General features: G+C 43.5%; 2 protein-coding genes across 5 annotated transcripts in view; one reads left to right on the forward strand and one right to left on the reverse strand.

Annotated features, from left to right (window-relative positions):
- Positions 1–24990, forward strand: part of LOC148123664 (vomeronasal type-2 receptor 26-like) — a 147864-nt gene that overhangs the window by 70943 nt on the left and 51931 nt on the right. The gene's annotated exons all lie outside the window — the stretch shown is intronic.
- LOC148123666 (vomeronasal type-2 receptor 26-like) overlaps positions 21584–24990 on the reverse strand; it is a 98743-nt gene continuing 95336 nt past the window's right edge. The window contains exons 7-8 of the mRNA XM_087919119.1: positions 24345–24471; positions 21584–23491 (exon numbers count right to left, since the gene is read on the reverse strand). Coding sequence (XP_087775245.1) covers positions 22581–23491; positions 24345–24471 — 1038 coding nt within the window. The 3' untranslated portion in view covers positions 21584–22580. The remainder of the gene's footprint in view (positions 23492–24344; positions 24472–24990) is intronic.

The raw sequence follows: 24990 nt of genomic DNA on the forward strand, positions 1-24990 counted from the left end.
CTGAATGACACTGTACCACTGATAGTGAGTTATGATCCGTTTCCTGTTCCTTTCATCCTGGGTCTCCAGTGGGGCTTTCTGGGTGCATCTTCTCCGGCCTTTGACAGAAAAGACATGCTTGGAAAGAGAGCAATGGAAATAATGATCTTGATACTGATCTTCTACAAAGAAATGAGGTTCAAAGGCAGCATCCACTGGCATTTTTTTTTGCAGATAACCAAAGTTCCAAATACTATGGATGTATTTGAGACGTATGTCCTTCTTTATCATATACGCTGCAAGATTTGTGAGGATCCAGACTTTCCCTTCAATGGGTCCTGGCAAATGCATAAGTGTTTCATGGAAAGGAAGAATTCTGTTCCAGATGGAAATAAATTCCATGAAGTGAACAAAGACATTGACTTGTCTCCACTTAGAGAGGGCCTCCCTGAGGGGGGCTACATGTCCAGTTGCTGAGAATTGATGTGATATAACCACACAAATTCCATTCCTGACAAGCATCGGAGGGAAAGTCCTCATGAACTCCTCTCCCTTCTCTGTTTCTGAAGCAAAGAGGCCAATCGGGGTCCATCTGAAATGGAGGAGCAGCTGGACGATTGCTGGGTAGTGGAATCCTTCTTTGGGGAGCAATGGATGGAAAAAGGGGAATCTCCTTTTATCACTCAGAGCCTTTGAAGGAATTGAAGCAGTGATCTGAAAAAGTAATGAAGAACGCTATGTTATAGTATGGTCAGATCAACTCCAAAATATTAGTTATTGACAAACCCAATTTTGTTCTGATGAACATATTAGAATAGTTTGTTTCTTAATCATGTTTTTTTTAAAAAAAAGTCATAGAAAAAGTTTATAAACATGAAAAAGATATATACAAAATACAAAGCATTTCATTAAAAACGAAACAAAAAGAAAAAAGTATACATTACAAATTAGTTAGACGGTGCTTTCCTATCAAACAATATTTTAGTACTTATTTCATATATCTGGTCAATACTCCTACTATAACCTCTTTATATTCTTCCTTCCCTATTCATTTACTTGCTGGTTTCTATTATTTATCCAATTTAACCATTTTTCTCAGACTGTACAATATATTGAGTCTTCCTTTTCTTTTAATCTTAGGATAAGTTTATCCATTTCAGCGCAATCGTAGACTTTTTGGATTATCAAGTTTTCTACTGGCATCCGATCACCTTTCCAACATGCTATCCTCATCGCAGTAATTATATGTAAAATGAAATATTTTATTTGTTTTGCATATTCACTGTCATTGTTTAAAATATTTAAGACAGACTATTAACAAGATTGTATATAAAAATGGAACACAAAATCATATTAAATAAAAAAACAATTAAAAATGCAATGTAAATTTCTGTATCACCGCCAAAATTCCAACAATTAGATTCAAATTAGCAGATGTCCAATAAAACATTTGGATCTAAGATATAGGGCAGTATTATATGCTACTTTTGAGTACTGAAACCTCTTTCTCAGCTTCTATATCCCAAATTCTTTGTGGGGCAATTTTTCAGCTTCTTCTCCAGATGTACAAGAGACTAAGAGACAAATTGTCAGTTGTACAATTCAATAAATCTTTAATTGAAAGTTTACCTGTTTTGGGACTCTGCCTGTTTCATCGTTTTAATTTTAACCAATAATTATATACCCTGAATTTATACAAAGTAGAAATTTTGTAAATTCATAACTTACTGTACCTCTGAGGGCAGGAGCTGAACTCCTTTTATCCACTCCAAAGATACTCTTCAGATCCTGTGATCTTAATATTTTTTTATAGATAGGCAGGACTATTGCCAACTTGATTCCAATTGGATAAGGCACATATTATGTGAAAATGAATATGCTAATGGAGGACCTCAAAACCTGGATAGTTTTTCAATAGTTAAATATTCAGTAGAAAATCCTCTATAGGGACCTTATGGCTCTTCAGGCCTTTAATGGTGAACTTGAAGATGAACATAATTGACTAAAACATAGTTTATATGTTCCCTAATATTCTGAAAAAGAGCTCTTGAATTCTATGAAGATATTGGATCTGTTGTTCATCCCCACCACCCCACTCACCTTACCAGAGAAAAACACACACAAACCTGTGGGACTTTATAAGTGCCTGAAAATGTTGACATTTGGATGGAGATGTCCCTTCTAGCTGCATCAATCAGAGCCAGGAGGTTCTCCTTCCTCCCACAGCCGTAGTTGGGGACATTGGCTTCTCCAGTGGAAAGCATGTCCAGCAAGGCATCTGAAGTGCGGAAAGGACTCATATAGTTGTCATGGATGTTGTAGCCAAGGGTGAGATTGTGCAGGAGCTGGGAATTCTTGTGGACCATTTGAATAGTAAAAATTAATTCTAGGACAGTTTCAAAACCAGAAATCTCCCTATTGTAAAAATAATGTTCATGTTATAGTCAACAGCAACAACGAATACTTTTAAAATATATAATCCTTCACAAACCTGCTAAACCTTAGGCCAACACTGATCCAAATCCAATGTTCAATTATGCAACCATGGAAATGGGCTGAAAGAGGCAACTGTAATTGTTTCAATCACTACTTAAACAAAGGTTTAAGTGATTCAAGTGATGAACTCCAGATGGAACTGAGAAAGGAAAATCATCTGGATTTCCTTCAGGTTTTTTTCTACCTCATCTTTGGATTTTACTCTCTTCCACAAAGTAAGGCAAAAGAGGGAAGCCATGGAAATGAAATCATTTAGGAAATTAGATAGGTCCTACGGTACAAAAATACATGACATAAGAAGAAAAGGAGAGTGTTAGAATTGCACATGGAGGGAGTGCAACTCCATCACCCTGCATGACTTATGAAGGAGAAGGTATAGAAGGAGGGCAGTTGAAAGGCCACATTATAGGTGACACATATGATTCAGTTGAGACCACACCAATGAGATGGTCTCCTGGCCTGTAAAAGCTCCATGGATTGTAGCCATCCTGGTGCTCCAAACTCAACGGGCATTTTCTTCTCAGCTTCCCACAGACTGATGGGGACACCAGTGTTGGGTATATGGATACACCAACCAGGTTTGGGTTGAATAAATATGTAAACCTAGTTTTAAGTGTCTTGTAGCTTTAAGCACAAGAAACTGCAATGTCATTGTGGGTGCGGTTGCAGGCAGCAATATAGGTAGGAAGGGAAACGTAATAGACCCTGCTTCTGGATGCACCTGGTTCTGTTCCTGGTCTGCTGCCTGCTGTTTTGGAACGTCTATCTGCTTACTCTGGAGGCTACTGTGCCAGATACCATTTCAACTGAACACAAGGACTGTTTGCTTGGTGAGCTGTGGATTCAGCGTTGTCTTTGACAAAGGTATCGGGAGGAGAAGATTTACAAGCAGATAAGGACATTGTATTTACTGTTAATGGACTTGATAACTGGATGGATATACTGGATTATGATATATGGACTGAATGACACTTCTTAATCTCTGTGTGAATTAAATAACTATTTTAAAACCACAAACAGTGTTTTTGTCTCCAGTGTGTGTATACTCTTGGGCCCACTCTCTCTCTCATTTGCCTGCCTGGCTTGACTGCTGCTGCATACTCTGCTTGGGGGTTTATCCCCAAACACTAACATTGGTTATGGGCCCAGCAGAGTGCACAGTCTAACTAACCAGGTTATAGCAGTGAGAGCTGGTGTGAGTTGCACATTACTGTAAATACAAACTGTTTGTTAAATAGTTGTTTATCACAAGAGCAATGGCACAAGTAAATTTGCCAAGTCTGTCCATGATATCCAGACTAGATGGAACAAACTATGTTTCATGGTCTATGAAATGTAGTTTACTGCTACGAAGAGAAGGTTTGTGGAACATAATAACAAACCCACCAGATGTATCAAACTTAAATCCTAATGATGAAGAGGATTATAAACTGATACAGGACTATGAACGAAAGAATGAACAGGCTTTGTGCATCATAGGTCTCACTCTGTCTGACCAGCAACTCATTCATATCCGTGGAGTGGAAAATGCTGCAGACTGCTGGGAGAATCTCAAAAGGATTTATGTTCGAGACAGTGTAGGAGCTCATATCAATCTTACACGGAAGCTGTTTAGAACACATCTTGAGAGGAATGGAGACATGTTAACTCATTTAAACTGTATGAAAAGCATTTTTCAAGAATTACAAGAAAAAGAGCTTATTTTTAATGAGTTGCAACAAGTATACATCATACTGTCTTCTCTGGATCGAAGCTATGATGATTTTGTGACTGCATTAGAGGTGTTGCCAAAAGACAGTTTATCAGTAACCGAGATTACCGGCAGGCTATTAGAAGAAGCCAGAAGAAGGTTTGAACGTGACCAGCTGAGAGAAGATAAGCCTAATAAAGAAGAGAAATTATCTTCAAAGCTGGAAAGAAACCAGCTGTGTAAAGGAAAGCACCCGGAAGAAGAGAAGTTATCTTCAATGGCATACACAATTAAAAAGTGTTTTAATTGTGGAGGCAGAGGACATTTGGCAAGATTCTGCAGAAAAGGAAAAAGCCAGAATGTAAAGAAGCCAAAGAAATCCTTTGAACTGGCCATGTTTGGCAATTGTGATATGAAGAATGATTTATGGGTGGTGGACAGTGGTGCATCCCACTGCATCACGAGAGATAAGACAAAGTTTATAAAAATGTCTACAAGCTCTCAACGTATATCACTCGCAAATGGTTGGCACCTCAAGGCCAAGGCTGAAGGTATTGCTTATTGTCCATGTTTAAACCAGAATATAAAAATGTTGTATGTACCACAGTTAAAGATGAACTTACTTTCTGTAAGAGTATTAGATAAACTAGGATATGTAGTTACATTTAAGAATAATAAGTGCATACTGGAAAGAGACGGCAAAAGGGTAACTGCAGCTTTAAATGGAACGTTGTATGTCTTACATGATAGTAAGAAAGGGGAGGCACAGACTGTATTTAATAATATCAAGCCTCATGATGAATGTATCCATTTATTGCATAGACGTTTGGGGCATGTAAATTTTAAAATGCTAAAACGTACAGTAGAGTTATCTGAAGGAATAAGGTTAAAACCCTGTGATAAGTATTTGCGTTGTAATGTCTGTTGTGAAGATAAGAGTAAAATAATACCTGCAAATAGGCTAAATGGTTTCAAAACTACAGAACCTTTAGAAGTAGTATTTGCAGACATTATAGGTCCAAAGAAACCCAGTATGGGGGGTGCTCGATATATACTGAGCATTATGGACCATTACTCTAGATATGGGTTTTGCTACCTAATGAAAAGCAAAACTGAAACATATCAACATTTCTTCAACTGGTTAAAGTTTGCAGAAAGAAAGACCAAACGGCAACTGATAACCCTGGTGACAGATAATGGTACGGAATTTGTTAACAGCAAATTCCAGAATAGATTAAAGGTAGCTGGAATAGAGCACAAGAAATCTGCACCATACAGACCACAACACAACGCATTTATAGAGAGAAGAGGCCAAACACTACAGGCAATGGTTAGATCAATGATAACTGATTCTGGATTACCTGATTCTGTGTGGGGGGAGGCTACAATGTGTGCTAATAACATATTGAACAACGTTGTTAACACAACTACTGGTGAAATACCATTCACCATGTGGCATGGCAGGAAGCCTGATCTGAGTTACCTGCACACATTTGGTGCACCAGCATGGGTGCATATCCCTACACAACTCAGGCGTAAAGGGCAACACAGAGCTAAACAATTATTCTTCGTTGGTTACCAAGCTAACCATAGGGCATATAGATTTTGGGAGAAAGGCACATCTAAGGTGTTATGTAGTGCCAATGCCCAATTTCTAGAGCACGTAGGATGGGATAAGTTAGAACAGGATAACAATAAAGAAGTGATTATTGAATCCTATAGAAATCCCATTAATTATCCCTGTAACTTTAAGAATAAAGTAAAGCAAGAAATACAGGAAGAAATTGTGCCCATAGAAGAAGAAATAAAACCAATAGCTGAGCAAGATGAGGAACATGAACAGGTAGTAACTCAAAAAAGTCCTCATACAAGCCCTGTAATTCCCAGAAGAACTACACGAATATCTAGACCGCCTGATAGATACCAGGCTAACACTGTGTGCCAGGTTAATAAAGTTCCATCTACTGTGGATGAAATTAAAAGGTATCCTTCTAAAGATAAGGAAAGTTGGTATGCAGCAATGAATAAGGAATTGAAATCCTTGAAGGATATGAAAGTATATGAAAATGCGAGATTACCTGTAGATATAAAACCCATTGGCTGCAAATGGATTTTTAAGATAAAAACTGATAAAGATGGAAATATAATCCATAAGGCAAGATTAGTAGCCCAAGGTTTTAGACAAAGTGCCAATGACTATGATGAAGTATTTGCACCTAGTCTTAAAGCAGCAACATTAAGGGCAGCTTTAGTGTGGGCAGCAAGCAAGAAATATATAGTTAACCATTTAGATGTGGAAACTGCTTACTTGCATGCTCCACTAAGACATACTGTATATATGAAAAAGCCTATTGGATTTAAAGGTGAAAATAATAATGATTGTTGGTTGTTAAAAAAGAGCCTCTATGGTCTTAAACAATCGGGCTATGAATGGAACCAGTATATTGTAAAGGAACTGAACAATATAGGGTTTAAAGCTGGTTTAGCCGATCCATGTCTGTTTAAAAGGGAGACAAATGGGAAAATATCATTATTATTATTATTCACTGATGATATTGCCTTGATTACTGAGACTAATGATGAAGCAAATAAAATTATAGCATCATTAGGAAAGAAAATAAAAATCAAGCAATTAGGGGAGATAAAGAGATATCTAGGTTTGAATATACTGAAAACACAGAAAGGTTTTAAGATATCTCAGGAGGATAAGATATCTAAATTGCTAATAGATTATAAGATGGAACTTTGTAAGCCTGCAAAGACTCAATGAGTCAGGATATTTGCAAAATGGATACTCAAAGTCCCAAGTTTGATAAGGCAATATATCAATCTTTGATTGGTAGCTTATCATACATTAGCAATTGGTCAAGGCCAGATATTGCTTATAGTATTAATCAGCTGGCACGACATAATAATGATCCGCTTCAATGTCATTGGAATGCATTGAAAAGAATTTTAAGATATCTTAAAGGAACATTACACCATGCACTGTATCTAGAACCAAAAGGTGATCTCATACTGAGTGCTTATGCAGATGCTAGCTTTGCATCAGAAAGAGACACAAGAAAGTCGACTTCAGGAACAGCCATAATGCTGGGTAATACATTAATAGGTTGGAAGTCAATAAGACAACAGCATATAAGTTTGTCTACTATGGAGGCAGAATTCTCCTGTTTATCACTATTATGTACTGAATTGATTATGTATAAACAAATGTTGAATGATATGGGTATAACTGTAAATTATCCTATAATTGTACATGAAGATAATCAGGCAGCAATTCAAATGGCCACAAATATTGCAGTAAAAACTAGGAGCAAGCATACAGATTTAAGGTATCTAAACGTTAGACAATCTGTACAGAGTAAAATGATACAGCTGGAGTACTGCATGTCGGAGGACAATATAGCTGATAATTTTACTAAAGCCCAAGGTGCCATTTAGCACCTAGAGAGTTGTGAAAAGTATGGGTTTAAATTGTAAAGGTATTATATATTTATATCACCCAAAAGGGGAGAATGTTGGGTATATGGATACACCAACTAGGTTTGGGTGAATAAATATATAAACCTAGGTTTAAGTGTTTGTAGCTTTAAGCACCAAACTGCAATGTAATTAGATAATTAAGGGTGCGGTTGCAAGCTGCAATAAAAGGCAGTAGAGAGAAACGTAACCTTCCTGCTTGCTGGTTTCTGCTCCTGGTCTGCCCTGGCCTGGTCTGCCTGGTCTCTCTGATCTCTGCTGCCTGCTGTTTACTCCTGTATGAGACGTCTGCTTGTTGGCTACTGTGCTGGATACCGTTTCTACTGAACAAAAAGGACTGTTTACTTGGTTAGCTGATATCCTGTGAATACTCAGCGTTGTCTTCGAGAGAAAGGTATCGGGAGGAGAAGCTTTACAAGCAGATAAAGACATTGTACTGACTAGTTAATGGACTAGGTTACTGGATGGATATATTGGATAATGACATATGGACTGAATGACAATGCTTAAATTCTAAATGAATTAAATAACTATTTAAAACTACAAACAGTGTTTTTGTCTCCAGTGTGTGTATACTCTTGGGCCCAGCCTCTCTCTCATTTGGCTGCCTGGCTTGACTGCTGCTGTGCACTCTGCTTGGGGGTTTGTCCCCAAACACTAACAGACAACTATACAAGAAAGAGAATATTGATGAGGAAAAAGTCAAACAGTACTTACAGAAGGCAAACTTACCTAAGATATCCAAAGAGACTGAAGAAATGTTAGAAAGTAATATAACAATGATGGAATTAAGTCAAGCACTTAGAAACAAAATAATGGGAAAGCAGCAGGTCCGGATGGGCTGCCGGCAGAATTCTACAAAATATTACAAGAATCATTGAGCATTCCATTGTTAGAAGTCATGAATGAAGCTATGTCAAAGAAGATGATACCTAAAACATGGTCAGAGGCTTACTTATTCCAAAAGAGGAGGCTGATCCACTGCAAATTAAGAACTATAGACCAATTTCTTTATTAAATGCAGATTATAAAATCTTTGCTTCAATATTAGCAGAAAGACTTAAAAAAATATCTGAATAATTTTATTCATCCAGACCAAAATGGATTTCTGACAAAGAGACAAATTAGAGACAATATGAGAGTAATTCTGGACACTTTGGAATATTATGAGGCGCATCCTGAAAAACAAATGGCTTTGATATTCTTAGATGTCCAAAAGGCATTTGACAATGTGAACTGGAGATTTATGTTACTCCTATTGGAACAGATAGGTTTTGCTAGAAGTTTTATCCAAGCAATAGAAGCTATTTACCATGAGCAAACAGCAAAGGTAATGATTGAGGGAGAATTTACTGATTCTATTAATATAAGAAAAGGCACAAGACAAGATGTCCCCTTTCTCCTTAGCTATTTGTATTGACTCTGGAAGTGTTGAATAGAAATATTAGAGAAGATAAAAATATAAAAGGAATGAAAATTAAAAAGGAAGAATTTAAATTGCAAGCCTTTGCAGATGACTTAGCCTTTATTTTGGAAGATCCTTTAGAAACAGCTCCAAAGCTATTGGAAAAGATAGAAACATACGATGAGGTGGCTGGTTTGAAAATAAATAAAGATAAAACAAAGATTTTGTCAAAGAACAGGCTACTAAGACAAAGAGAAGAATTGGCAAATTCTGTTGAAAATCCAAGTTACGAACAAGGTTACGTATTTGGGGATATATTTGACATCAAGATGTAGTACATTAAAAGAGAATAATTATATTAAACTTAAACAACAGATAGCCTTAGATTTGAAGAAATGGGAAAATTTACAATTGTCATTAATAGGGAGGATTTCAACAATCAAGATGAATATCTTACCCAGAGTCTTATTTCTGTTTCAAACAATACCAATTAGGCTTGGAAAAGACTATTTTGAGGACTTAAATAAAATTGTGTTGAAGTATATATGGCAAGGTAAGAAAGCGAAGATAAAGCTAAAGCTTTTGCAACATGCTAGAACTAGAGGAGGTTTTGGCCTGCCTAATTGGGAGCTGTACTACCAAGCTGCAAATTTGATGTGGGCTAAGGAATGGATAACATTAAGAAAGACTAGATTGTTGACACTAGAAGGTCATGATTTGTTGTTGGGTTGGCATGCTTTTCTATGGTACAAGGGAACCAAAACACAGGGTTACTTTCGAAGACATTATATATGGGAGTCTTTGTGGTTAAACTGGGAGAAGATAAAAAAACAATGTTATCTGAAAATTCCAGTTTGGTTATCAACGATAGAAGCATTTTCTTATCCTATAATCTACAAGAAGGAACAAACAGTTAGATATGGGGAATTATTAGATGAAAAGGGTAAAATTAAATCGATACAAAATCTAGAGGAACAAGGTATGAATTGGTTTTCATATGTGCAAATACACTCAAGGTATGATGAAGATTCCAAAACAGAGGGATTTTATGATAAACAGACTGATTTAGATAAGATCTTGACAGGTACTGATGAAAAGGTGATTAAAAAACTATATGGTTATTTATTGGGAATTAAGCTAGAGGAAGAACAAGTTAAAGAAACTATGATTGCTTGGGGGAGGAATTTTGGATACGGGATTGATTTAGAGAAATGGCAGAAACTATGGTCGCAAAATTAGAAAATGACAATGTCTACAGCTTATAAAGAAAATCTGTATAAGATGTTTTACAGGTGGCATTTCCCCCCGACAAGGATAGCAAGAATGTTCAAGAATAAATCTGAAAAATGCTGGAAATGTCATCAGAAACCTGGCTCATACTACCATATGTGGTGGACTTGTGAGGATGCTAGAAAATACTGGACTAAAATCTGCATGTGGTTGGAAAAAATGACAAAGAAACACATAGATTTGAAACCGGAGTTCTTTTTATTGGGAATCGTACCAGATGTATTTAGTAAAGACTTGAAATATCTGATTGTAAATGTATTAACTGCGGCTAGGATCGTATTTACTAAAAATTGGAAGAGTGAGAAAACTCCATCAGAGGAAGAAATTATTAAGAAAATATTGGAATGTGCTGAGATGAGTAGATTGACATTTTAAATTAGAGAGCAAGAAGATAAACAATTTTATAAAATTTGGGACCTTTTCTATCAATGGTTGGATGATGAAATACAATAATAAATATTTAGAATGTTAGATAATAAGAAATATCTTTGTTTTTTCTTTTTCTTTTGCTACTTGACATCATATCTATAAAGTGTTTTTTTAGGATAGAATTGGTATGATTATATGATTTGTTATAGAATAAATTACCTAAATTATAGTTATCTCATAAAGTATGAATGAATAAAAGTATAGTCAAATGATTTTTTTTAATAATGATATGAGGATATATAAGTTTGGATTGATAATAAGAGTTATTATGTAACGTAACCGTAATTGAGACTACGAAATGAATGCACAAAACTGATGAACCAACTGACACACTGTTTGTATATAAGTACGGAAGAGAGCTGATGCTTTTATGTTTTGTCTGTTTTGTTTGTTTGTAAAAAAAACCAATAAAATTGTTTAAAAAAAAAAAAGAATTCCCCACTGGGGAAGAGACCAGGTTCAGTGAGTTGGGTGGATCCTGTCAGCCTTCAAGAACTTCTACTTGTGCTTTGCATCTTTCGGCTGCCATAAGTAACGGGGGGAGGAGGGGGAACAAGTATGGGAAGTGAGCGGGAGGTGGTAAAAACTAGCATTGTATAAACTGAGGAAGGGGGAGAGTACATTCTTGCTTAGGTTTGTATTCCTTGCTTAGCTTTCTTTTCTCTGCGCAGCTGCAAACCTTTATCAAAGTATGCCAAGGTCATCACCACCTGAAGACATCCACATGATGACATTCACAACTTTTAATTGGAAGAACCATTTGAACTATTGGGGTGGGGACATTTCCATCACTTTGTATATGTGATTTACGTGCCTATTTCTTCAGAGTCAGAATTCTCTTGTTACCACTTCATTTCTAGTAAAAGATAGCTTTTCTCTAATTAAAAGTGTCTAAGTATTTCTTTCTTGAATTTTGAATGGAGCACCAGCTAACATTATTCTGAATTTCACTCTACCAGCCCACCCGGAGAGATAATACAATTTCTTCCGAGGGGGTCTGAACATTATGTCAACTCCAGCCAGCGACCAAGAAGACCTGGGTGCCATCAGAGGGTGAGACTCCTTGCTGCTAGAGGAGGCACGGGAAGCTGAATTGCTAGCAGAGCTTAACCTTGGGGAAAAACCAGCTGTAAAACCCAAATGGTCATTGGGAGTCGGCTGGAAGGATCCGGAGGAGGCTCCCCCCACAGGAGTCACCACTACCCGTCGGCGTGGAGGAGAGGAGCCATGGCAAGAGAGGGAAAGGAAAGACTTTTTACTAAATCAAGCCAGGCACTTCATCAATGAAGCCCTTGGGGAGCCTCACACTGCACAAAGGTATGAGGGAGAGGAGGGGGAGGCAGCCCCAGCCAGAAGAAGCCGAGCAGCCACCCCCATAAACCAACCTGGGCCAGTGCAACAGGCAGTAGCAGCCCCGGGGGCGCCAGCAGGAGGTGTAATTCCCAGAAGACGTAGAACTCCAAAGCTGCCTCCGTTGGAAGTAAAATATGGGGGGGGATCCCAAGGAGTTGGGATTTTTTCTGGCACAAGTTTGGAGCTATATGGAAGAATACGGAGGGGATTTTCCCTCAGAAGCAGCCAAAGTTAGATGTGTTACCAGGGCTCTGGAGGGACCAGCTGCAAAGTGGATGGTGACTTTGCATAATGATAATGCTCCCCAGCTGTTGAATTATGACCTGTTAATGACTGCACTGAGGGCAAGGTTTGAGGACCCACTGGCGGACCGTAAGGCCAGGATCAGGATGAAGACCATAAATCAGGAGCGGAGATCAGTGGCCGACTACACCCAGGAATTTAGAGAGCTGGCATGTCATATTCGAGGCTGGTCCCAGGTAGACCTGATAGAAGCATTTAAAGATGGATTAAATGAAGATGTATACCAGAGATGCATTGCCAGAAGAGACCCAAATGATTTGCAGATGTGGTACTTGCTGGCAGCAGAGGTGGAAATCGATCTAACCCGAAACAGATGCCGGGGGGGATCTGGTTGGAGTAAGCCTTACCCCCTACATCCTCAAGAAGCCCTCAAACCCCAAAAGGGAGGGATGGCAGCAAGACCCAAGACCACTGCCTGCTTCCGATGTGGGAAGGAAGGTCACCAGGCTGCAGACTGCCGGGCCAAGTTGGAACCAAAGGGGTCACCAAAAGGAGGTTAAAAAGCCTGAAAAAAAACCCAGTGAAACCTTGTGAGATAGCGCTTAAGACAAGGGAGGTTGCAGAGGTCGCCCCTCCGAAAGGAGAGGAGCTGAGAACTCCGACCTCCTCTAAAGAAAGTGAATCCGATTTGGAAGACGACTCCCTGGTAAGTCCAAACAAGGGCCCCATGACCATTCCAGTGAAATTAAGGGTACCCACACTGGGGGCCAAAGGGAAAATGCTAGCCTTGCTAGACTCTGGGTGCATGAGGTGTGTAATCAACACGGGAGTAGTAGAGAAAATGGGCTTAAGACTAAAAACTTTAAAAACGCCCAAACTTTTTGCCAATTGGATAGATCAGTGGTGGGGGGCAGCCCTACATGCTTCATAACAGAACCCATAGAAATGACCATGGGGAGACATAGAAAGACTCTGTGTTTTATTGTGGCCCCTCGGATGGAACAGCCGGTAATACTGGGATTACCCTGGCTCTGAAAATGGAACCCCCATGTCAACTGGAGGAAAGGGTTATTGCGCATACGTACCGACCAGCGGCTAGAAGGGGAGGGGCGATCTCAGCTGGAACTTCAGAATCCTATTGAGTTAGCCTCCATGGGTACTGAGGAACTGAAGGGGGAGGAGAAAATCCCGGAGGAATATTGGGACTTAAAGGAAGTATTCAGTGAGAAGGCCTCGGATGAGCTTCCCCCTCATCGTTCAACAGATTGTAGTATTAAAATTTTACCCAGGGTGAAACTCCCGAAACCAAAGCTTTACTTGATGACACCACGGGAATTAGAAGCGCTGTGGTTGTTTATTAATAAAAATTTGGAACGTGGTTTCATCCAACCCGCTAGACCCTGGGTAGTGGCCCCAGTATTGTTCCGTTAAAAGAAAGATGGCTCCTTGCGCTTGGTGGTTGATTATAGAAACCTGAACGCTACTTCCATGGAAAATGTGTATCCCCTCCCCCTGATGAAGGACATGCTGGCCCACCTGGCCAAGGGAAATTTTTTTACAAAACTCGACTTGAGAGAAGTGTACTACTGAGTTCGAATTAAGGAAGGGGATGAATGGAAAACCGCTTTTAACTGCTCAACGGGTTGTTTCCAATTCAATGTCCTCCCATTTGGCCTACAGGGAGCCCCAGCAGTATTCATGCAAATGATCAATCAGGTGTTACATGAACATTTATATAAGGGGTTTTTGGTTCATCTTGATGACATCCTTATCTACACAGAGACTTGGGATGAACATGTGAAACTAATGCAGTCAGTTTTAGAGAAACTCCGAGCAGCTAAATTGTATGCTAAATTGTCTAAATGTGAGTTCCATCAGGAGAAGATTGACTATTTTGGATATCTCATCTCACACAAGGACATAGAAATGGATCCAGAGAAGGTGTATGCCATGTTGGAATGCCCCCCAAGCCCGCCCCCATGTACCAGAAAGCAACTTCAGAGTTTCTTGGGATTCGCCAATTTTTACCGACAATTTATCCTGGCTTTTGCAAAGTTAACACTGCCTATCACTAACCTCTTAAAAACTAAAGGGGAGGCGAAACCAAAGCCTAGTAAACCGTTGGAGTGGTCCATGGAATGTCAAGCAGCCTTCGAAAAGCTGAAACGACTGTTCGCTGCTGAACCAGTGCTAAAGCTGGTTCAGGACATGGATGCTCCTTTTGTGATCCAAGCTGATGTGAGTGATGTGGCAGTTGCAGCGGTGTTACTACAAATCAATGAGAAAAGGATTTTACAACCCTGTGCATATACCTCCCATAAATTATCTGAAACTGAAAGAAGGTGGGCCGTATGGGGAAAAAAAGCTTTTGCAGTCCAATGGGCCCTACTGACTTGGAGACATTTCTTGGAAGGAGCAAAACACCCATTTGAGGTGTGGACTGACCATAAGAATTTGGAGGCTTTAAAAACATCTCGGAAACTGTCCTTCAAACAAGTTCGCTGGGCCCAGTACTTTAAGCGGTTTAATTTCTCACTGAAGTACATTCCAGTGGGGAGGAACTTCATGGCGGATGCTCTATCTAGACTACCTCAATATAATAGTGCTCGCCAGGAACTAATACAGCTGATTGTCCCAACCAAACAGCTAGCAGCTCCAGTAGTTACTAGAGCCCAAAAGAAGAAGCAGGAAATGGATCTATCGAACGGCTTGACTACACAATTAAAAGAGGCTCTAAAACTTGATGATTGGTTCCTGGCTCATTCGAATAACTGTACAGTTAGAGATGGATTAGCCTGGGTGGGAAACAAGTTGTACATGCTAGAGAAACTGAGGAGCCAAATATTACAACAAGCTCATGATTCTAAAGCAGCTGGCCACTTTCGATTTGTCAAAACATTACACTTGGTTAAGCAGCAATTCTGGTGGCCCACTTTGAAGAAGGACATTGAAACTTATGTGGCTAGCTGTTCTATTTGTGCATCAGCCAAGAGACCTCCTGGTAAGCCAGCAGAGTTGTTACAAAATGTGGCTAGACCAATGGCTCCGTGGAAAGAAATCTCTATGGACTTTATAGTGGAATTACCCGAAAGCGGGGGAAACACAGTTATTTGGGTGGTAACCAATTTGTTTTCCAAGCAAGTACATTTCATACCTTGTTCGAAGATTCCATCTGCAAAAACTTTGGCTAAACTGTTTATTTTGCATATCTGTAGATTACATGGCATTCCTGAGCCCATAATCTTTGACAGGGGGGTTCAATTTACCTTGAACTTTTGGAGGGAGTTCCTGAAGTTATTGGGCTCCACCCAGGGCTTAAGCTCCTCCCACCATCCCCAAACCAATGGTGCCTGTGAGAGAACTAATGCGGTATTGGAGCAGTTGTTACATAAACTATCAGCAGGATAATTGGGCTGACCTATTGCCATTTGCTGAAGTGGCATATAACAATTCTGTACATAGCAGTACTGGATTTACCCCATTCAAGGTGGCATCGGGACAAGATTTTGTACCCATACCTGAACTTTCTCATGAGAGGCCTAATATCCAGTCATTAGATGAATGGATAACACAACTCCAGCTTAATTGGCCAGTCACTCGTAAGCATTAGATGATGAACATCAAGCTCATAAGAAGTTTGCAGACAAAAAGAGAACTCCACAGAAACCATATCAAGTGGGCGACAAAGTTTTCTTGTCCACCAGATATCTACAAACCACTCAAAAGTCGAAGAAACTTGGTCCTAAGTATGTGGGTCCTTTCACGATTGAACAGTTTGTAAACCCTGTGGCAGTCCAGCTGAAATGACTGAAAATTCTTTGACGAATTCACCCGGTCTTCCATGTTAGTTTGTTAAAACCTGAACATACTTCCAATCTGAGACCAACCCAGACTGATCCTCCCATACCATTGCTGATTGAGGGTGAACAACATTTTGAAGTTAAAGAAATTCTGGATTCTCGCAAATGGAGGGGTCGGCTCCAATATTTGGTTGCTTGGAAACACTTCCCTTCTTCCCAAGCTGAGTGGGTCAACGAAAAAGATGTTAGCGCCCCTAAGCTGATCAAAGCCTTTTGTACCAAGTATCCTGATAAACCCTAGAAATGTGTCCATTTTGTGTACCTGATTATTAATTAGTATCTTTTATATTTCTTTCTCTTATAGGACTAATGTCTTTTTTCTAGGAGGGCCGAATGTCAGCCTTCAAGATCTTCTACTTCTGCTTTGCATCTTTTGGTTGCCATAAGTAACAGGGGGAAGAGGGGGGACAAGTTTGGGAAGTGAGCTGGAGGTGGTAAAAACTAGCATTGTATAAACTGAGGAGGGGGGAGAGTACATTCTTGCTTAGGTTTGTATTCCTTGTTTAGCTTTCTTTTCTCTGCGCAGCTGCAAACCTTTATCAAAGTATGCCAAGGTCAATGGACAGAAACTTCATCACCACCTGAAGACGTCCACATGATGATATTCACAACTTTTAATTGGAAGAACCATTTGAACTATTGGGATGGGAACATTTCCATCACTTTGTATACAGCCAGCCGCTCTCTCGGAGTCCTGGGAAAGAGGCAATGGCAATGGCTTCTGAGCAGCCTGGCCAAGCGATCTCTGGGCCGGCTTCCCCTGGGGGCTTCCAGACAACCTTCCTGCCCAGCTGGCTGAGGCTGAGGGGCCTCTCTGGGCCTGGCTTCCTCCTCACCGGTCAAGCAGCCTCCAAAGGGCTGGATTCAGAGAGGGTTTGGCAGGGGTCTGTGCTGTGAGGAGGGGGCACGCAGGGGTCCTGCAGGTCCAGGGGGGTCTGCAGTGGGTCTGCCCCTCCCCAGTGAGTGCAGGGAGGGAGGAGGGCAGGGGAAGAGGGAGGCAGGGGGAGCCCCTCCCATCTAGTCTGGGCAGCTCAGGTGCTATCAAAAGCCCACCTCTGAGGGAGGAGCCCTCCTTGGGCTTGGCTGGGAGGGAGAATGGCTCTGATGTCACAGATGGGGGACAGGTGGAGCTCCCAGGTGATCCCTGGGCACCTGCAGGCCAGGTGGGGCTGGTGGGGTCCAGGGGGAGGGAGGTCAGCCTGGGTCCCTGCTGCCAATTTCCCCTGGGGCAGCCAGGGGCTTCTTCCTCCTCCTGCTCTGGGAAGTGGGGCACCCCCTGGAGGGGGTTCCCTCTGGCCTTGCTGGGCAGGGTGGGGGGAATCTGCCCCATGGGGGCCCAGGGATGGGGGGAGTGAATGGGGTGAGGGTCCCCAGGTTGCATCTCTTGCCAGGATCCAAGTCTGGTGTGCCAGCTTTGCACCTGGCAGGTGGGGGTTGCTGTTCCCTCAGGTGTGAAGCCCACCAGCTCCTGGTCCCAGCCAGAAGGAAGGACCGAGGCTGGAGGAGAGTCTCTTGATCCTTTCAGAAGTCAGAAAACAGCCTTCTGGGCAGCAGGAGACCCCAAAATCAGAGAGGTCAGGCTGAACCCCTGGAGCTCTGCCCCCCCAAATGTCCAGCTCATTTCCCTCAGAACCCTGAAGGGGTTTCCAGGCCATGTCTTTCCCAGGGAGGCGGAGGAGGAAGATGGATGGACGGAGGGAAAAGAGGCAGGAGGGGAATCGGGTGGAAGGAGGAGGAGGAAGAGGAGGCCAGGAGAAACTTCCTGCAGCTCTGCCAGGACTTATCAGGGAATCCTCCTCTTCCCTCCCTCCCGTGATGGTTTCGCTCTTTCCTGGCAGAGGGTCCTTCAATGCCACAGTGGCACTGAGAAAGGTGACTTAGGGCCCCTTTCCACACTGGCAGCCCTGGCAGCCTCCCTGGGGTCCCAGGATTTACATTTAGACAACTGTCTCACAAGTATGATGGCCACAATGTCCCGGGGTGTGTGTCACGTGATCCCCTTTCATGAACAAAGTCAGTGAGAAGCCGGATGCACCTAAGAACCATCTGGCTGACTTAATGTCTGCAGTGATTCGCTTAGGAAACAGGGCCAGAAATGTCAAGAAGTGGGTCAAAACTCATTTAACAACCGTCTCCCTCAGCAACACAAGTGTTGGGCTCCATGGCGAGGACTTCCTGCCTTGTCTGTCTGGAGGTCTCAGGGCTGCCTTTTGAGGCTGCCTCAAGGGCTTCTCCAGCTGCCTGCATTGGGCGCCCCACGTCTCTTCTTACCAGGCCCCCCAAGAAAGAGTTTGGGAGGTGCCTGGAGGCCCCAGGTCTTCTGGTTGTGGGGATGCGGCACTTATAGTAGGCTCTGCGGCCCCTTTGGCCTCCCCACCTCCGAGGCTCTGAAGGTGCCCTTGGGGGTCCCTGTGTCCCAGGTCTCCAGCCGTTGGGGGGTTTCACTCCCATGCACCCCTTGGCCCAGGAGGGAGAACTGGGGGTCTGAGACAGGAGGGGGAGCAGAGGAGATGGGGGCAGGGGGGCAGGAAGCACCAGATGCCCAGGGCAGCCCCATCGCCCAGAGCAGGAGGAGCTTCCCTGCGTGGAGGGAGGAGGAGGATCCCTGCAGGCTGGGAGAGGAGGAGAGGCTCCCACCCAGGTGGCCCAGGGGGGAAGGGGAGCTCCAGAGCCAGAGAGGGAGGCAGAACTGGCCGGGCTCCTCCCCAGCCGCCTCCTCGGGTGGTTTCCTGGCTGTGTGGCTGGGAAGGCCGGCCCCACCGTGGTTGTCCAGGCCCTCCTTAGGGATCCCCAGGTGGGATGAACCCTCCACCTTCCCAGGGAGGCCATTCCATGCCTGCAGGTCTCTGCAGGTCCTGGCTGGTCTTTTCCCCCCTCTTGGAGACCCCTGGAGAACTGGGCTCATGGCAGGCGATTCAAGGAGGGAAGAGCTCAGTCTCGGATTCAGGAAGTGCCACTCAGAAAGTGTCACCTTAGATATTCCCCCCAGGTTGCTTTCTTGGGGTGGGTGGATGCTTTCCAGGTGACAAAGGTCTAAGGGGGAATGCCAGTCGTCTTCATTGGCAAGTGTGGGATGAAGGGCAACAGGCACCAGCGGTTCTGATCAAGCTGGCTAACAAGATGCCCGCAAGGAGGTTTCCTCCACTGGAAACGACCCCCTCAACTCCTGAATTTGGCCACCCGGTTCTGTTCTGGACATTGGATCCCTCCCCACTTTTAAGCAATGGCTTTGATGAGAGGAGGGAGGGAAGGAATCTTAGAATTTAAGAGGGATTTCTAATACCAGAGAAGACCGAAGGGGCCATTCAGGCCTTGGATTTTGGAGGCGTCCATGAGGCTGCCTGGGTCAAAGGGGATTAAAATGAGGATTTATTTGAAATTGTGCCCCTGGAAATGGACTGAAATGAGTCTTGCAGGACTGATGTGTCCCCTTTTGAAAGAAACCTCTCAAGGGGGAAAGCGGCCATGAGAGCAGGAGGGCCAGAGCCTGAAATTATGCAGGGACAATCAAGGCCTAAATCTTAGGCCAAGCCAGGAATTCTCCACATTCAGGGCTTCCTGGCTCAGGACAGGACATAATTCTGCGTTATTCCTTGTATTTTTCCATTCACTGGACTGGTTTCCAGACTGGTGGCTGGAAAACTCCCTGGGGAGCCAAGAGGGAGGAAGAAATAAATCCCCTGCCTTTCCCTTCATCATAGGGGGGAAGAGGCTCCTCTGCAGGGCTGGGAATGAGCCTGTCAACAAGGACTCGGCTCCAAGTTTCAGAGCTCCAGATTTGGAAATTCATCTGTGGGAAGCAAATATGCTTTTCTTGCTGAAAGGAAACAAGGCTGAGATGTGGTGATGAAAGAAGGAGCAATCCTGGCTAGTTCATGCCCAGATTTCCTGGCCTCCTGAAAGGGCTCCCTGCAGATGGAGGCCCTCAGTGGGCTCAGGCCCCCTTCCCAGAGAGCCAACCCTCCCCCGGGTCTCAGGCTGGGTCTCCTCTACACTTTTCTGGGGCACATTGGGCCATTTGGGGGGGGAGTCAAGGGCCCACCCACCCTCCAAAATGGGGAGGCAAGGGGGAGTCCCAAAGCAGCAGCTGTATCAGACCGAAACAATCCCTAAAATTGGAAGTGGCAGCAGGTGAATGAAAACCAACCTGATAGCAACCTGTCCGTCCCTGAAGGTCCTGCAGTGAATATGGGGGACAACCTTCCTTCCTCCCTGGACCTTCCCCTCATCCACCCAGGGTCCCACCCAAATCACCCTGGATAAAAAGACCCTGGTTGCAACTGGAGCCATGTGGGATCTCCTGCTTGGCCAGGACACGGAGGGTGCAATGGCTCAATGGGTGGCCTTTCTCTTTGCCCATCTTCAAGGAGGTTAATACCTCCAACCCTGCACCTGTGTGAGGCTGAGGGGGTCTCCTCTCCTCCTAACCCCACCCCATTCCCTGCTTTCCTGGCCGGGGGCTGGAGGGTCCCCTCGCTCTGGCAAAACCTCCAGGGGCCTTTGGCAACAGAGCGAGGCTCCCTGGAAGCAGCAACCCAGGAGAGTCAGCTGGTTGCCAGGATGGCGGCTGGTTTTGCCCCCTCTGATCCGATCCCTGGTGGCCTGGGGGCCTTGGGAGGAGATCCCGGTGGTCCCACTTGGAAGGAAGCCGGGGGAAGGGGGAAAGGCTGGGGAGGGGCAGCCTTTCCTCCTCTGGACTGCGAGAGAGGCCGGGGGTCCTGGCAAGGGTCTCTCCCCAGAGGAGGAGGACCAAGAATGCTGGGCTTTTCTCCGTGTTTTTATGGGGGGATGCAAGGATGAAGTCAAGGCCTCTCATGTCCCTCCAGCAGCCCCCTGAGGGGCAGGCCAGAAGCCCCCCATCTCCCATGGACCAGGGGAAGAGGCTGCCTTCAGAAGTGTGGGGGGCTTTTTCCCTGGAGGTCTTTTCTACTCCTTTGCATGGAATGGTCTGGGGTCTCCTGCTTGGGCAGGGGGTTGAACTAGATGACCCCCAAGGTCCCTTCTGGCTCCATTCTGATGGGATCTTAAGGAGCCTCTTTGTCAAAAATGGCTCTGAGGACAACATGGACTTGTCCACTTACAAATATCTTTTTGGTGACTGAAGTTACAACGGCACTCAGGAAAGTGACATGACCAGTCTTCACATTAATGACCATTCCAGCACCCCATGGTCACATGATGAAAACTCAGGCGTGTATTTATGACACTTGCAGTACCTTGGGGTCATTGGGGTCACTGGAAGACTTGCTTAATGACCGCATGATTTAACTAAACACCACACTCATTTGCTTCACTCATTTGCTTTTGAGGCAAAAAAGTTGGTAAAATGAGACAGAACTTACTTAGCAACAAAAATTGTGGTCATAAGTGGAGGATTGCCTTTATTGCCTTATAGTTCCTTGAAATTTATCTCCAGAGACGTTCAGGATCTCTTAGTCAGAATATTCACCTTTCTTCTCCCCACTTCTGCTCACTTCCAGGGAGCCTGGAACAAAGTCCTTGGTAGGAATTATTTCTGGGGCTTCCAGGGCTGGAAGCAGCCTGAGAGGACTGAGGTGAACCCCTAGGTGAGGCCTTCAAGGGTTGCACTGCTGGGCTTCCTACCTTGGAGAGAGAGAGAGAGAGAGAGAGAGAGAGAGAGAGACCCTCTTTCCTCTGGTGGAGTTTGAGACGCCCCCAAACTCCTGCTTGCAACTATTCACACGGTGCAGCCACAATGAGTCCAATTGTGTCAGGATGCAGCCTGACTCTCCGGTGGGGCTTCTCCTCCTTCCACATCTTCTGGACTCATCTCAACTACCTCAAGCATTCGGGAAAAGAACCGACTTTAATCAGGGGATGGAGAGAGGATGGTGAATCTCATGGAGAAGCCTCTTTCACAGGGCAGAAGCAGCTATGGGAAAGGGGTGCTAACTAGGTCTTCTTGGATGAGAACATCTAAGCAAGAGGCCCTGGAAGCCTCTGCCTTCTCTGGCTTGGTGGGATGGCCAATGGCTCTCATGGAGATTGTCAAACAACATAGTTGGAGTTTGGCTCCCACACCAGCCATCTTACCACTTTTCCTATTCATTCTCTCATAGATACACTATTAGCTGCTCTCAGTATGAATAAGGTGTCAAATTTATTGGCAGTGGCTGAATAACAAATTCCTCTGAATGATTTTCAGAGTTCCCTTTAGCAAGATTTATTGAGATGAAGAAAGTTGCAAGGATTACAGTCATTCAAACATTTCCCATTGAAAAATGTAGACATGATTTCTTTGATTCCTGCACATTATCTAAGTTGAAATAATTAGTGTCTACTTTGACATAAAAGGAAATTTTACAATTCTTTAAATGTCATGTGTTATGTCTTATGTTTTTACAATTGTTCTGGCTGTGAGATGCTCCTTTGTGTTCAGCTCTGGCCTCAGAAGGATAATGTAGCACTTGGGGATGAAGATGCAGCCCAGCAGACCAGCACTGGAGGCCAGAATGGAGAAGACCTGCACAGCCACCATGTGTTTCCCTTTGGTGCTCAGGTAGGTGGGCACAAAAGTCACCCAAACACTGCAGAAGACCAGCATGCTGAAGGTGATCAGCTTGGCTTCGTTGAAGGCCCCAGGCAGATTCCTGGCCAGGAAAGCCACCGTGAAGCAGACGGCAGCCAGGAAGCCCATGTAGCTGAGGGTGACGTAGAACATGACAACGGCCCCTTGGTTGCATTGCAGGATGATCTCTCCAGGCTGGGAGTGGAGATCAGAGTCAGGGAAGGGGGGAGAAACTCCCAGCCAGATGGAGCAGATGATAACTTGGACACCAGAAGAAGACAGGATGATGGAGTTGGCCAAGCTCTTCCCCAGCCATCTCTTCACTCGGTTTCCTGGTTTTGTGGCCAGGAAAGCCAGCACCACCGTGATGGTTTTGGCCAAGAGAGAAGAAACAGCGACCGAGAAGATGATGCTGAAAACCGTTTGTTGGAGAAGGCAGGTGGCTTTCTTTGGTTGACCAATGAAGAGAGAAGAAGACAAGAAGGAAAGCAGGAGGGAGACCAGGAGGATGTAGGAGAGGTCCCGGTTGTTGGCTTTGACAAGGGGAGTTTCTCGGTATTTAATGAAGATGATTAAAACAAGGCTTGTAGTTAGGAACAAGAATAGGGCAAAAGAGACAAGGATGATGCCCAGAAGTTCTTCATAAGACAGGAAGGTTATCACTTTGGGGATACATTGGACTCTTTCTTTATTTGGGTATTTATCATCTGGACACTTGGTGCATTTTTCTGTATCTGAGGGGGGGAAAAAAACCAACCGCATATTTCTTTGTCCTTTGCATTTCAAGATATATTGTACGTTCTTTGGCAACAAGTGATTATTGAGAGCATTTTCTGGGATGGATTTCTTTATATCTCCAGAGACAAAAAATAAGTGTATCACTTGTTAAAAAATATAGCTACGGTATATTTTTGACAGGCTATGAAATTGAGTGAAGGCTTAGGACTTGAAAGATTTCCTTTGTAATGTTCAGAATATTGATAGGAACCTCCATTACTAAAGGTAAATAATGAATCAATTAATCTTTCTAGAGAAACGTATCTGTCAGGTGTCAATTCTTGTCATACTTGCCTCAGAGGATGCTGGCGGATCAAGTGACTGCTGCAAATAATTTGGAATGGCCATTGGAGCAGTGGTGATACAGGTGCAGCCAGATACACGAATCACTAACCATGCCACCACATTGTGTATCTCATATATCAGCAATACCTTTTCAGTGTTCCTCAAAGGGAACCCATGTAGACTGCATTGCAATCCTCCTTTCAGGAGGTGGACCTAAAACCATTCCTCACACTTTAAGGAACTCAGGTGTTCCTAGAGAAGTAAAGGTGGAAGGAAGGACACATCCAAGCTAAAAAGAAGAAATATTTTCTATGGCAGTAGTAAAGCTTGTCCAATCTGCCACTGCCACCTCTCTCTATCCAGCCCTTCCTTCACAGCCTTTTTGTTCTTCTGTTTAGAGAAGAAACAGGGCATTTTGGAAATGAAGATTCAGCTTCAAAGTCTTTTTTAATTCACACTTTCATGACAATGCTCTGGATGGATCCAGTTCCACCAGGCCTCCCATTTTCTTCTGGTGTCACCCACCTTTCTGAGTGGAGAAGGTCCCCTCTGGACAATGAACGCAGTCGTAGCAGCAAACTGGCTCTTCTTTTCGAGCCCTCTTGACAAATCCAGGATGACAACTTTCCACACATTCAGATTGAGGAAAGGACTGAGCAGAAAAAAAAACCAGGATTGCCAAAGGAAATGTGTTAGGACTCTCCGTCCATGGAAAATGGAGGTAAAAATGGATATTAGGCAAGATATTAGATATTAGCCTCTGGTCTTCACTTAAGTAAATACAAAATCTCTCACTATTTCCAAATGGTTGGAGATATAACTTCTGGAAGATTCTTTCTTTAGTTCCTCTCTTTTGCTTTTGGCATCTCACATTGCCAAAAAAAAAAAAAAAAAAGCTTCCTTAATTAAAAAAATAGTTTGGAGAGATTGAACCAGTGGTGGGATTGTGCTGGTTCTGTCTATTCTATAGAACCGGTTGTTATGATTGTGCGTAGTTCGGAGAACCGGCAAATTGCACCACTGACTGGCCCCTCCCCTCTCCACCTGCCCCTCCCCTCCATGCCCAATCAGTCCTTATCGTGCATGCGTGGCATCGCCTGCAGCCTGCTTTTGCCCACTCGACAGGCCAGCCATTGCTGCATGCCTTCTTCTGTGGCCCTGCCTGATCTCC

Source organism: Pseudonaja textilis, unplaced genomic scaffold (genome assembly GCF_049901715.1).
Source record: "Pseudonaja textilis isolate UNSWEBS1 unplaced genomic scaffold, rPseTex1.2 PTEXSCF26, whole genome shotgun sequence".
NCBI classification, from domain to species: Eukaryota; Metazoa; Chordata; class Lepidosauria; order Squamata; family Elapidae; genus Pseudonaja; species Pseudonaja textilis.